At 43.1% G+C, this 12,732-nt stretch overlaps 1 protein-coding gene across 1 annotated transcript in view; it reads left to right on the top strand.

Annotated features, from left to right (window-relative positions):
• Window positions 1-12,203, top strand: part of PTCHD4 (patched domain containing 4) — a 115,081-nt gene extending 102,878 nt beyond the window's left edge. The window contains 1 exon segment of the mRNA XM_075269207.1: window positions 10,529-12,203. Within this exon segment, the coding sequence (XP_075125308.1) occupies window positions 10,529-12,162 (1,634 nt within the window). The 3' untranslated portion in view covers window positions 12,163-12,203.
• Window positions 12,204-12,732: the final 529 nt, after the last annotated feature.

The following is a 12,732-nucleotide window of genomic DNA, read 5'->3' as shown; positions in this document are numbered from 1 at the left end:
TTGGGCCTCAGTGTTCACATGAGACATGCCAATATCATGATACTTTCGTTAAAGACTCATAACATTAGCATGCCCTACTTGGCTGCTGTGACCCAATTATAGGTCCCACTAGTGCCACGGGACCATGATATCACCCAGGAGGTCATAAGTATACCAAAGGGCACTTAAGGGAGCCAAGAGAGGTTAGGGGAGGTGAGTTTCAGTGTTTATTATTGTTCTCCACCTTCCCTGGGCCTCTGATTATTTTACTCTTAGGCCCAATTCACATCTGCGTTCGGTATTCCGTTTGGGAACCCCTTGAATGGAATGCCAAATGCATTATAGACCCCATAGACTGTAATGGGGTCTGTGTGTTTTCCGCACAGTGTCCGCATGAATCATTTGGAAAGAAAAATACTTCAAGCAGCACTTTTCTCTCTGCATGATTCGTGCGAACACCGCGCGGAAAACACACGGACCCCATTATAGTCTATGGGGTCCATGTGGTTTCTTAGCTAACCGCTTTTTAATGCGTTCGGTATTCTGTTCTGGGGGTCCCAAAGAGGACTCCTCGAACGGAATACCAAATACAAATGTGAACCAGGCCTTAGGCAAATAAACAAGTTTGGTGCAAAATGAAAAAGGCGGATGGACCTTGGGAATATTAGTGTTCAGCCATCTCTGCTTGGGTATAACCTTTTGTAAAATTGTTAGGAGCCCTAAGTTTTTGGCTACTGGTGTATCTCCAGTGGAGGAAGACCATGCAGCTGCTTTGGGGCTTCAGGATACAGGTGCTGCCCTAAGTATTCGCATCAAAATTTTGTTGCTCCTCATCTACTCACAATAGGCTCACCCATGGAGTTCTATCTTCTTGCAACGCGCTTCATTGTTTTTGGGTTGCACTAGCTGCTACGTATCAGTCTATGCGTCTTGAGATATGCTTGTAAGAGTATAGGTATGGTCTTGCGGTTGCTGCACTTCCCTACACAGACTGCAGCAAACTGACCGGTTGTGCATAATGCCTGGTCAGTCACTTATCCCTGTATTATACTATTTTTGACCACTTACTGGCTTCATATAACTAATTCATGACCACAATGTACCTGTGGCTCCTTGATTCAGCTAATCGATGGGACTATCAAGAGTCAAACCCTCATTGAGAAAATATGTATGGATACGGTTATGGAAAAACCCCTTAAAGGGATAATATTGTTATGAAAATGTAGTCCAACCCACAGGCAGCATGTTATAGAGCAGGTGCAGCTGAGCAGATTGATATATAGTTTTGTAGGAAAATATTAAATATACTTTGTATTATATTCAGTTATATCTCTACCTTTTCTGTAATTAGAAGCAGCCATTTAGTTATGGGGAGGAGCTATAGATAGAGAGAGCTGTCAATCACTGATAGCTCCGCCCCATAACTAGATGGCTGTTTTACGCATAGAAAGAGAAGAGATATAACTGAATATAATCCAAGTTATACTGAACTTGTCCCTATAAAACTATATATCGATCTGCTCAGCTCCTCCTGCTCTATACCATGCCGCCTACAGATCGGATTGAATTTTCAATGTCACAAGTTCCCTTTAAGTTGAAATTTACACCTCCTAACCAATATGGAGGTGATGCAGCATCAGGGATATATAATCCTAGGTGTATACTTTCCATCTCGATCTCCTGTGTATAGAATTCCTTTATTAATTTAGCCAATTAAGAAGTGAAAGTGGATTTGTATGTCTCTTCGCGATCATCCATTTACTCATTACAATTCTTGGCATACTTTTCTATAAACAGACTTCATTTTCCTCTGAGGTATTAAGTCAATTTTCAAGGTAGTAATCGAAGTGGAAAGCGGCAAAGAAGTGAAAATGAGGCGGGCCTAGGGTCTCTATCCAGCAAATAGATGAAGGACACAATTTACCAGATATTTTGTGGAGAAGCGCACAGAGGGTTAAACGCCATCGACATGGATGTCTCCTAGGCCGTGTCATTCTAAGTCTAGTGTCGTCCAGTTATATGGCAATTCCCTATTGATTTTTTTTGGTTTCCAATGAAGAGGTTTCTTCTTGTAGACAGCATTGCTCACAGTACGTGTTAGGACATCGTAGAGAGGTGACCTCTTATTTATTACACTTACTTATATAGCGCCATCATATTCCGCAGCACTTTACAGACATTGGCAGTCACTGTCCCGTATAGGGCTCACAATCTACAATACCCATCAGTATGTCTTTGATGTGTGGGAGGAAACTGGAGTACCCAGAGGAAACCCATGCAAACTCGGGGAGAACATACAAACTCCTTGCAGATGTTGCCCCTGGCAGGATTTGAACCCAGGACACCAGCACTGCAAGGCTGTACAGTCATGGCCAAAAGTTTTGAGAATGATACAAATATAAATTTTTACAAAGTCTACTGCTTCAGTTTTTCTAATGGCAATTTGCATATACTCCAGAATGTTATAAAGAGTGATCAGCTTAACTGCAATTACTTGCAAAGTCAATATTTGCCTAGAAAATGAACTTTATCCCCCCAAACACATTTCAACATCATTGCAGCCATTGCCTTAAAAGAACCAGCTAACATTGTTTCAGTGATTACTCCATTAACACAGGTGTGGGTGTTGATGAGGACAGGGCTGGAGATCAATCTGTCATGATTAATTAAGAATGACACCACTGGACACTTTAAAAGGAGGCTGGTGCTTGCCATCATTGTTTCTCTTCTGTTAACAATGGTTATCTCTAAAGAAACACGTGCAGTCATCATTGCACTGCACAAAAATGGCCTAACAGGGAAGAGTATCGCAGCTAGAAAGATTGCACCTCAGTCAACAGTCTATCGCATCATCAAAAACTTCAAGGAGAGAGGTTCCATTGTTGGCAAAAAGGCTCCAGGGCACCCAAGAAAGACCAGCAAGCGCCAGGACCGTCTCTTAAAAGTGTTTCAGCTGTGGGATCGGGCTACCAGCAGTGCAGAGCTTGCTCAGGAATGGCAGCAGGCAGGTGTGAGTGCATCTGCACGCACTGTGAGGCAGAGACTCTTGGAGCAAGGCCTGGTCTCAAGGAGGGCAGCAAAGAAGCCACTTTTCTCCAGAAAAAACATCAGGGACAGACTGATATTCTGCAAAAGGTACAGGGAGTGGACTGCTGAGGACTGGGGTAAAGTCATTTTCTCTGATGAATCCCCTTTTCGATTGTTTGGGACATCTGGAAAACAGCTTATCCGGAGAAGACGAGGTGAGCGCTACCACCAGTCTTGTCTCATGCCAACTGTAAAGCATCCTGAAACCATTCATGTGTGGGGTTGCTTCTCAGCCAAGGGAATCAGCTCACAGTCTTGCCTAAAAGCACAGCCATGAATAAAGAATGATACCAGAATGTCCTCCAAGATCAACTTCTCCCAACCGTCCAAGAGCAGTTTGGCCATCAACAATGCCTTTTCCAGCATGATGGAGCACCTTGCCATAAAGCAAAGGTGATAACTAAATGGCTCAGGGAACAAAACATAGAGATTTTGGGTCCATGGCCTGGAAACTCCCCAGATCTTAATCCCATTGAGAAATTGTGGTCAATCATCAAGAGACGGGTGGACAAACAAAAACCTACAAATTCTGACAAAATGCAAGCATTGATTGTGCAAGAATGGACGGCTATCAGTCAGGATTTGGCCCAGAAGTTGATTGAGAGCATGCCAGGGAGACTTGCAGAGGTCCTGAAGGGTCAACACTGCAAATATTGACTTGCTGCATTAACTCATTCTAACTGTCAATATAAGCTTTTGTTACTCATAATATGATTGCAATTATATTTCTGTATGTGATAAAAACATCTGACAAACACACAAAAAAACCAGAGGGAGCAGATCATGTGAAAATATAATATTTGTGTCATTCTCAAAACTTTTGGCCATAACTGTAGTGCTAACCATTGAGCCACCGTGCTACAGCTGCTTGGAACCACCATGACACAAAAATAGAGAACTGTCAAAATGGCTCACATTCTGGTATAATTAATGGAAACCTGTCATATTAAGGAAGGTGACTTTTTCTTTACATTGTTGCCTCCTTCTGCCACTCTTCTGTCTATGGAGAGGGGAGGAGGAAGAGGCAAGAACCTCAGAGCAGGGAGACATCTGCACTATAGAGAGAGTTTTTTTTTCACTAGACAGCTGGGATATCATTAGTTACTTTTGTCTATGTAATAATATAGACAGCCTTTCTTCTTCTCCTCCCCTTTCCCTCTCCATAGACTTCATTGTAAATGAATCTTCCTGTGTACAGAGTATGAACTGAAATCACTCAGATAAGAAGTAGAGACAGGGATAAGAGTAAAAGACACAGGCACATTTCTTTAGTGAGGTATATTGCAAACTTTGTTCCCATCACCTGCCCTATTGATTTATGAAAAAAAAATATAAAAGTTTACTGACACTTTATTATGTAAAATTGTATTTATTTTTTCATAAATCAGTAATGCAGATGACAGCCATATATCAGTTCTGGTTCCTGCCCACGGCTGCCTGCGCTTCTCCTTCTGTGGAGGCCGCAGTGAGCAGGAGCCGGGATCTGTAAGTAAGGCCACAGGCCCCACAAACACTATTATTATACTCTGGGGTCTTTTCCATCCCCCAAGTATAATGATCGTAGGCCCAGGGGAGATGAGGGAACATAAAAAACAGTGTTACTTACCTCTCCTGACTCCAGGCAGGCTTCAGGCCTACTTGAGTGATGTCTCTGACATCAAAAGGCTGGTCCTGTGTCCTTATGCGTTGTGATGCAGGCCTGGGTCAAGTGAGGTCCCAGACGTTATTGGAGATGGCTGACATCAAAGGGGAGTGCAATGGAGCCAGGGATAGGTAAGTAGTAGTTTTTTTAAGATTGCATTCCTCCTGGGTCTCTGATTATTATAAAAGATCCCAGAGTATAATAATTGTTCATGGGTGTTTACAATGGGGGATAATACTGTGTGCAGGGGCCACTATGGGGGATAATACTGTGTGCAGGAGCCACTATGGGGGATAATACTGTGTGCAGGAGCCACTATGGGGGATAATACTGTGTGCAGGAGCCACTATGGGGCATAATACTGTGTGCAGGGGCCACTATGGGGGATAATACTGTGTGCAGGAGCCACTATGGGGAATAATACTGTGTGCAGGGGCCACTATGGGGGATAATACTGTGTGCAGGAGCCACTATGGGGGATAATACTGTGTGCAGGAGCCCCTATGGGGCATAATACTGTGTGCAGGAGCCACTATGGGGCATAATACTGTGTGCAGGAGCCACTATGGGGGATAATACTGTGTGCAGGAGCCACTTTGGGGGATAATACTGTGTGCAGGAGCCACTATGGGGGATAATACTGTGTGCAGGAGCCACTATGGGGAATAATACTGTGTGCAGGGGCCACTATGGGGGATAATACTGTGTGGAGGGGCCACTATGGGGGATAATACTGTGTGCAGGAGCCACTATGGGGGATAATACTGTGTGCAGGAGCCACTATGGGGAATAATACTGTGTGCAGGGGCCACTATGGGGGATAATACTGTGTGCAGGAGCCACTATGGGGGATAATACTGTGTGCAGGAGCCCCTATGGGGCATAATACTGTGTGCAGGAGCCACTATGGGGCATAATACTGTGTGCAGGAGCCACTATGGGGGATAATACTGTGTGCAGGAGCCACTATGGGGGATAATACTGTGTGCAGGGGCCACTATTTATATAATACTGTGTGCAGGGGTCACTATTGGAGATAATACTGTGTGCAGGGGCCACTATGGGGCATAATACTGTGTGCAGGGGTCACTATTGGGGATAATACTGTGTGCAGGGGCCACTATGGATATAATACTGTGTGCAGGGGCCACTATGGGGAAATAATACTGTGTGCAGGGGCCACTATGGGGGATAATACTGTGTTCAGGGGACACTATGGGACATAATACTGTGTGCAGGAGCCACTATGGATATAATACTGTGTGCAGGGGCCACTATGGCTAAAATACTGTGTGCAGGGGCCACTATGGGACATAATACTGTGTGCAGGAGCCACTATGGGGGATAATACTGTGTGCAGGGGCCACTATGAATATAATACTGTGTGCAGGGGCCACTATGGATATAATACTGTGTGCAGAGGCCACTATGGGACATAATACTGTGTGCAGGAGTCACTATGGGGAATAATACTGTGTGCAGGGGCCACTATGGATATAATACTGTGTGCAGGGGACACTATTGGGGATAATACTGTGTGCAGGGGCCACTATGGATATAATACTGTGTGCAGGGGACACTATTGGGGATAATACTGTGTGCAGGGGCCACTATGGATATAATACTGTGTGCAGGGGACACTATTGGGGATAATACTATGTGCAGGGGCCACTATGGGGGATAATACTGTGTGCAGGGGCCACTATGGATATAATACTGTGTGCAGGGGCCACTATGGATATAATACTGTGTGCAGGGGACACTATTGGGGATAATACTGTGTGCAGGGGACACTATGGGGGATTCAATACTGTGTGCAGGGGACACTATGGGGGATAATACTGTGTGCAGGGGCCACTATGGGGCATAATACTGTGTGCAGGGGCCACTATGGGGGATAATACTGTGCGCAGGGGCCACTATGGATATAATACTGTGTGCAGGGGCCACTATAGATATAATACTGTATGCAGGGGCCTCTATGGATATAATACTGTGTGCAGGGGCCACTATAGATATAATACTGTGTGCAGGGGACACTATTGGGGATAATACTGTGTGCAGGGGCCACTATGGGGCATAATACTGTGTGCAGGGGACACTATGGGGGATTCAATACTGTGTGCAGGGGACACTATGGGGGATAATACTGTGTGCAGGGGCCACTATGGGGCATAATACTGTGTGCAGGGGGCACTATGGGGGATAATACTGTGTGCAGGGGCCACTATGAGGTATAATACTGTGTGCAGGGGCCACTATGGGGTATAATACTGTGTATAGGGGCCACTATGGGGCATAATAGAGCACGCAAGAATGCAGGGCAAGGGGGTGTCAGTTGGTCGGGGTCTTCGGCGTCGATCGGGGGAGAGAGCCCATGTGAAAAGTTCTCCACGAGGCCCCACCATTCCTAACTACGCCACTAACTGACAGAAAGGGGCAAATAAGTGAAGAAAGAAGAACTTTTCCTGTATAAAGTGTATTAAACAAATATGGATTTATGTTAAATAAAAAGTTTAGTCATGCCTTATATAGGACATAGTATAGAAAAGGATTTCCAGCACAGCAGACAGTGTGTCACTCTACGCAAGGATGAGCTGGGCCCCATGTTGTGTCCAGGTACCCTTCCCCCCATATCGATAAACGTCATTAAAAAAAAATAAATCTATAAACAAAAATATTTCGAAAGTTTCTAGTGTTAATTGATCTTATTTTCTGTCCTAGGAAAGTCAACTTCCTTTTCATTAGACTATGCAAACTTTGTGTTGGTTTATTCAATGCTCCATCAACTTGATGGATTGCTTTACCGAAGTGTTGAAAATGAATGACACCTTGTCATCTCTTTGAGAATAAAATATTCAAGAGTTTGCATAGATCCGGCTCGCGGCTTTACCAATTACAATATCTCACCTTCATCCTTTATTTATGGAGTTTGACTTGATTTCTCCCGGACCAAGGATGGCGTTAGAGATGGAGGCCTCATCAGCATACTGCCTCGTTGTGTCAAGCAGATGCAACCTTAAACTTTCAGCACTCTCCTAGAACGTCTCGCTTTATGACCTTTACCAAAATATAACGGCCCTTAGTCAGTAGTTACCTGACATTAACATTTAATATGGCATTGACCTTCACGCGTCGTGAGCCCGTAATTCAGTAACAATACATAACGATTTTTCGGGAAGTAGAACGTAGTGAAGTAGCGCATTGTATTAAAGCAAAAATATAATGTGAACTTTTGTAAAATCTCATTCAGATATTGAAGACTTTGATGTATGACTTAGAGTGAAACTTTAACTCTTTGAGAAATTGAAGAGGATCTTGACACTTAAACCCCACAGTTTGAAAAAGATCCATAACTTAAGGGTCTTGTCTGCATTTCACTGTAGAAATATTTCTATAGACATGAGTATGATCTTTGGGAGTAGGTAAAGAGGTCTGTGAGACGTGAATCCTGGCCGCTGTCATTGTGATTTTGTCTACATATATAGATAATGAGATGACTGCTGAAAAGTGATCTCTACAAAATAGGAAGGTTCAGCCTATTGTGAATGGTTGATCCTGTGTTACCTATTCATAGGCATTACCTGTCATTGTAATCTTGTCTGTGATGATAATGAGATGATTATTGAGAAGTGATCTCTACACAACAGGAAGCACAACCTAGTGTGTAGACTGGATCCTATGTTATCCAGACATAGGTAATACCAGTCATTGTACCTGTAATAATAATGACTGCTGAGATGTGATCTCTACTAGGGTTGAGCCCATCTTGACTATTCAGGATCGATTTTAAAATCCGATTTCCGATCATTTTTCATTCGAACCCGATCTCGATCCCAATTCCGATCCCAATATGCAAGTCAATGGGATTTTTTTATTAATCGGAGATTGGATTTTAAAAGCAATCCTATTCACTATACAGCATGGAATCTAACAACTGAAAGTTTTAATTGTTAGAATCCACGCTGTGTAGTGAATTACTAAGTAGCCAGAGGATTTTTTTTTGTAATTCTCTGTCTACTTAGTCCCTCCTGGTGTCCACTTACCTGCAGAGATGGCTGCTCTGGTGCCCGGTGTTCTCCTTCTTCTTCGCCTCGCTGCTGCTCCACGCTGCTCTTCTCGCCTCGCTGTCCCCTGCCTCCCAGATTAAGAGAGTGTGGGCGGGTTAGGAGAGTGTGGGCGGGTACTGGGAGGGGAGACGTCACGTCCACAAGCCCCGCCATCCTAGCTCTTTAAACACTAACCTGGCAGGCGGCGGCAGCGAGAAGAGCAGCGTGGAGCGGCAGCGAGGCGAAGAAGGAGAACACCGGACACCGGAGCAGCCATCTCTGGAGGTAAGTAGCTACTAGAGATGTTAGTTTAGTCTCCCATTAGAATGAATGGAGGCAGCCGGTGCGCAGGGGGTTAAGGCTGTGTGCCGGCTGCTTCCAGCGGAGCGGAGCCTTCACACTGAGTATACACTCCACTCAGAATGAGCGGAGCGTATACTCAGTGTGAAGGCTAAGCAAAGCATTGTGGGAAATAGTACTGATCTCAATCCCACCTAAAAAGGTAATGTTCAGATTTCAATTGCGATCGTGAAATTTTCTCGAACGCCGATCGGAATCTGATCTTTTCCGAACACGATCGCTCAACCCTAATCTCTACACAACAGGAAGCACAACCTAGTTTGTAGGCTGGATCCTATGTTATCTAAATGTAGGAAGTACCAGCCATTGTAGCTATAAAGATAATGAGATGACTGCTGAGATGTGATCTCTACTGAACAGGAAGTGTCATCCAGTTGTGAATGATAGATCCTGTGCTATCTATTTATAAGTGTCACCTATCATTGTAATCCTGGCTACAATGATAATGAGATGATACCTGAGATGTGGTCTCTACAGAAAAGGAAGTGTTTGCTAATTGTGAATGGTGGATCCTGTGTTTTCTATATATAGGTGTGAAGGTTGTAATCATGTAATGTATGAAAAACATTGTTATTCTTAAGAGCAGAATGATAGGTGTGGTTACTTATGTTTGAGGCTGGAGTATGATGTTATAAGATAAGGTGGCGCCTGCACCCAGGATAAGACCCCATTTTGAGAAGAGCAAATGCTTGGCTCGCTGCCAAAAGATATATGGAACTGCTTAAACTTCCTCTCTTTGTGTAATTGAGATGTATTTCACCAATCAGGAACAAACACAGAACTTACGCTGTTCTTATCTGTTCTCCTTTGTTGGCTGCTGTATAACCCCACTTGCCTTAAATAAACTATGTCAGTGTTTCTCCTTCTCGGCTGAAAGAGGAAATAATACCAACATTGTGAGTGGCGTCATTTCCTTATTGCTGGCACTCAGCCTTATTAATTAGGACGACGACAGTTACCCAGGATTACTGCTCATTTGGTCATAAACACGGCCTCTGACCCAGGTGTTCCTGTCATTGTGTTCTTGCCTGTTATGATTCTGACATGACGGCTAAAATGTGATCTCTACAGGAAGGCATTGTATTGTGAGGTCCAGTGATCAGTGTAAAAACTGCAGGATTTCAGAATTATTTTTAACTATACATCATGGCAGAAAAACAAGAATTAAAATCACCAAACTAAAAATTTTTTAAAAATTTGTAACAAAAATTTGATTCAAATAATAGGTACATTTCCTTAAAGTCATTGCAGCAACAAGATAAGACGTATGACATCAATGAGATGTAATAAACCTCTTTAGGTCCTTTGAATGTCTGTTATCATCCTTGAGAAGGGGGCCATGAATTCCATTGCCAGCTTGACCACATAGACCCTAATAACAGTTATGTGATTTTGTGTTTGTGTTTTTTAGGTCATGGGACAAAAGGAGTTTTTGAACTTCTTTCTGGATGGAGAAGAACCAGAGAAACCTTGCCTTTTAAGGACAGAGTGGCCGATGCCTACTCCGATGTCATGGTCTCCTACACAATGACCAGCTCCCTCTACATCATCACATTCGGAATGGGAGCAAGTCCTTTTACAAATATCGAAGCGGTCAAGATATTTTGCCAAAACATGTGCATCACCATCGTCCTAAATTATTTCTACGTCTTCTCCTTCTATGGCTCATGTCTAGTCTTTGCTGGCCAGTTGGAGCAAAATCGTTACCACAGTATTTTTTGTTGTAAAATTCCTTCCGAGGAATATTTGGATAGACAACCGATATGGTTTCAAACCATGATGAGCGACGGCCACCAACATTCAACTCACCACGAACCAGACCCTTATGAGAACCATTTCATTCAGCATTTCCTTCGAGAACATTACAATGACTGGATCACAAATACATACGTGAAGCCTTTTGTGGTCATACTTTACCTCATCTATGCATCGTTCTCATTCATGGGCTGCCTCCAAATTACCGGTGGGTCGAATATTATAAATCTTTTAGCAAGTGACTCTCCAAGTGTTTCTTATGCATTTATACAACAGAAGTATTTTAGCAACTACAGTCCCGTGATTGGATTCTACATTTATGAACCTCTCGAATACTGGAATTTAACAGTTCAGGAAGACTTGAAGACTTTGAGTTACGGATTCAATACGGAGTCTTGGATTGAACAATTTTACCAATTTTTAAAAGTTGGGAATATTTCTGCATCCAACAAATCTGAATTTATCAATGTTCTCCAGAGCGGTTTTCTGAGGAAAGCGGAATTTCAGCACTTCAAGAATGACATCATCATATCCAGGTCAGGAGAAGAGTTGAATATTATCGCTTCTCGAATGTATCTGGTGGCCAGGACGAGCGAAAACACGCAACGAGAAGTGGTTGAGTTGCTCGAAAAGTTGAGACCGCTGTCCTTGATACAAAGCATCAAGTTTATTGTGTTCAACCCCACCTTTGTTTTTATGGACCACTATGGGTTGGCGGTTACGATGCCCGTTCTGATCTCTGGTTTTAGTGTCTTGCTGGTGTTGATTTTGACCTTCTTCTTGGTAATTCACCCTTTGGGGAACTTTTGGCTAATAATTACTGTCATTTCGATTGAGTTGGGTGTGTTGGGTCTAATGACATTATGGAAAGTTGACATGGATTGCGTATCCATCTTGTGCCTTATGTACTCTTTGAATTTTGCCATAGATCACTGTTCCCCTCTGCTATACACATTCGTCTTAGCCACTGAGCACACGAGAACTCTATGCATACAAGATTCACTCAAGGAGCATGGCACAGCTATAATCCAGAATGTTGTATCGTTTCTCATCGGGCTGGTACCCCTTCTGTTCGTGCCTTCGAACTTGACCTCCACACTGTTCAAATGCTTGCTGCTGACTGGTAGTTGCACGCTACTGCACTGTTTTGTCATTTTGCCTGTTTTCTTAACCTTTTTCCCTCCTTCTAAAAAGCGTCACAAGAAAAAGAAAAGAGTCAAAAGGAAGGAGAGAGAGGAGATCGAGTGCATCGAAATTCAGGAAAATGCAGATCATGTGACTTCGGTTTGAGCTATTGATAATAAGTCTCATAGACTGGACCTTCACAGGGAAAGTAGGCAAAAATCAGCTGCTTGCTCCGGCCAAAGTTGCAAGTTATATTATGAAGGGGTATTTTTTTGAAACATCAAGGTGCAAGATTTTTATACCTTTTTATAAAAGACAAAAAAAGTCTAGAATCTGATTTTCTATTACCTCATTTTCAGAATGACTCTGTTTGGTGGAAATAGGGGCTGGGCCAGTAATCCCCCTTTGTCTGCAGTTGTTTCGGTCTTTTAACTAGAGCAAAAAAATTTCATTTATTAAATTCTATTTCTATAATCACGTTCTGTTAATCCTTCGAACAAATGGTTTTTTTCGCATTCTCACCCATAACCTATTACTCTCATAACAGGAACATCTAAAGTCTGTCTTAGTGATGACCAAATGTGGTCCCTAAAATGTACCGACTGGCCATGTATCTCTAATCCTAGTCTACAAGTGGGCACCTGCCATTGTAAAGTAAAAAAGAAAGTCAACTGTAGGTTTTGTTCCTACACCACATGGCTTTGGGAATGACTTCAGTGTTTTGGTGGTTGGGAC

The sequence above is a fragment of the Leptodactylus fuscus genome, chromosome 3 (genome assembly GCF_031893055.1).
Source record: "Leptodactylus fuscus isolate aLepFus1 chromosome 3, aLepFus1.hap2, whole genome shotgun sequence".
Taxonomy (NCBI): domain Eukaryota; kingdom Metazoa; phylum Chordata; class Amphibia; order Anura; family Leptodactylidae; genus Leptodactylus; species Leptodactylus fuscus.
This window is presented reverse-complemented; position numbering and strand designations above follow the sequence as displayed.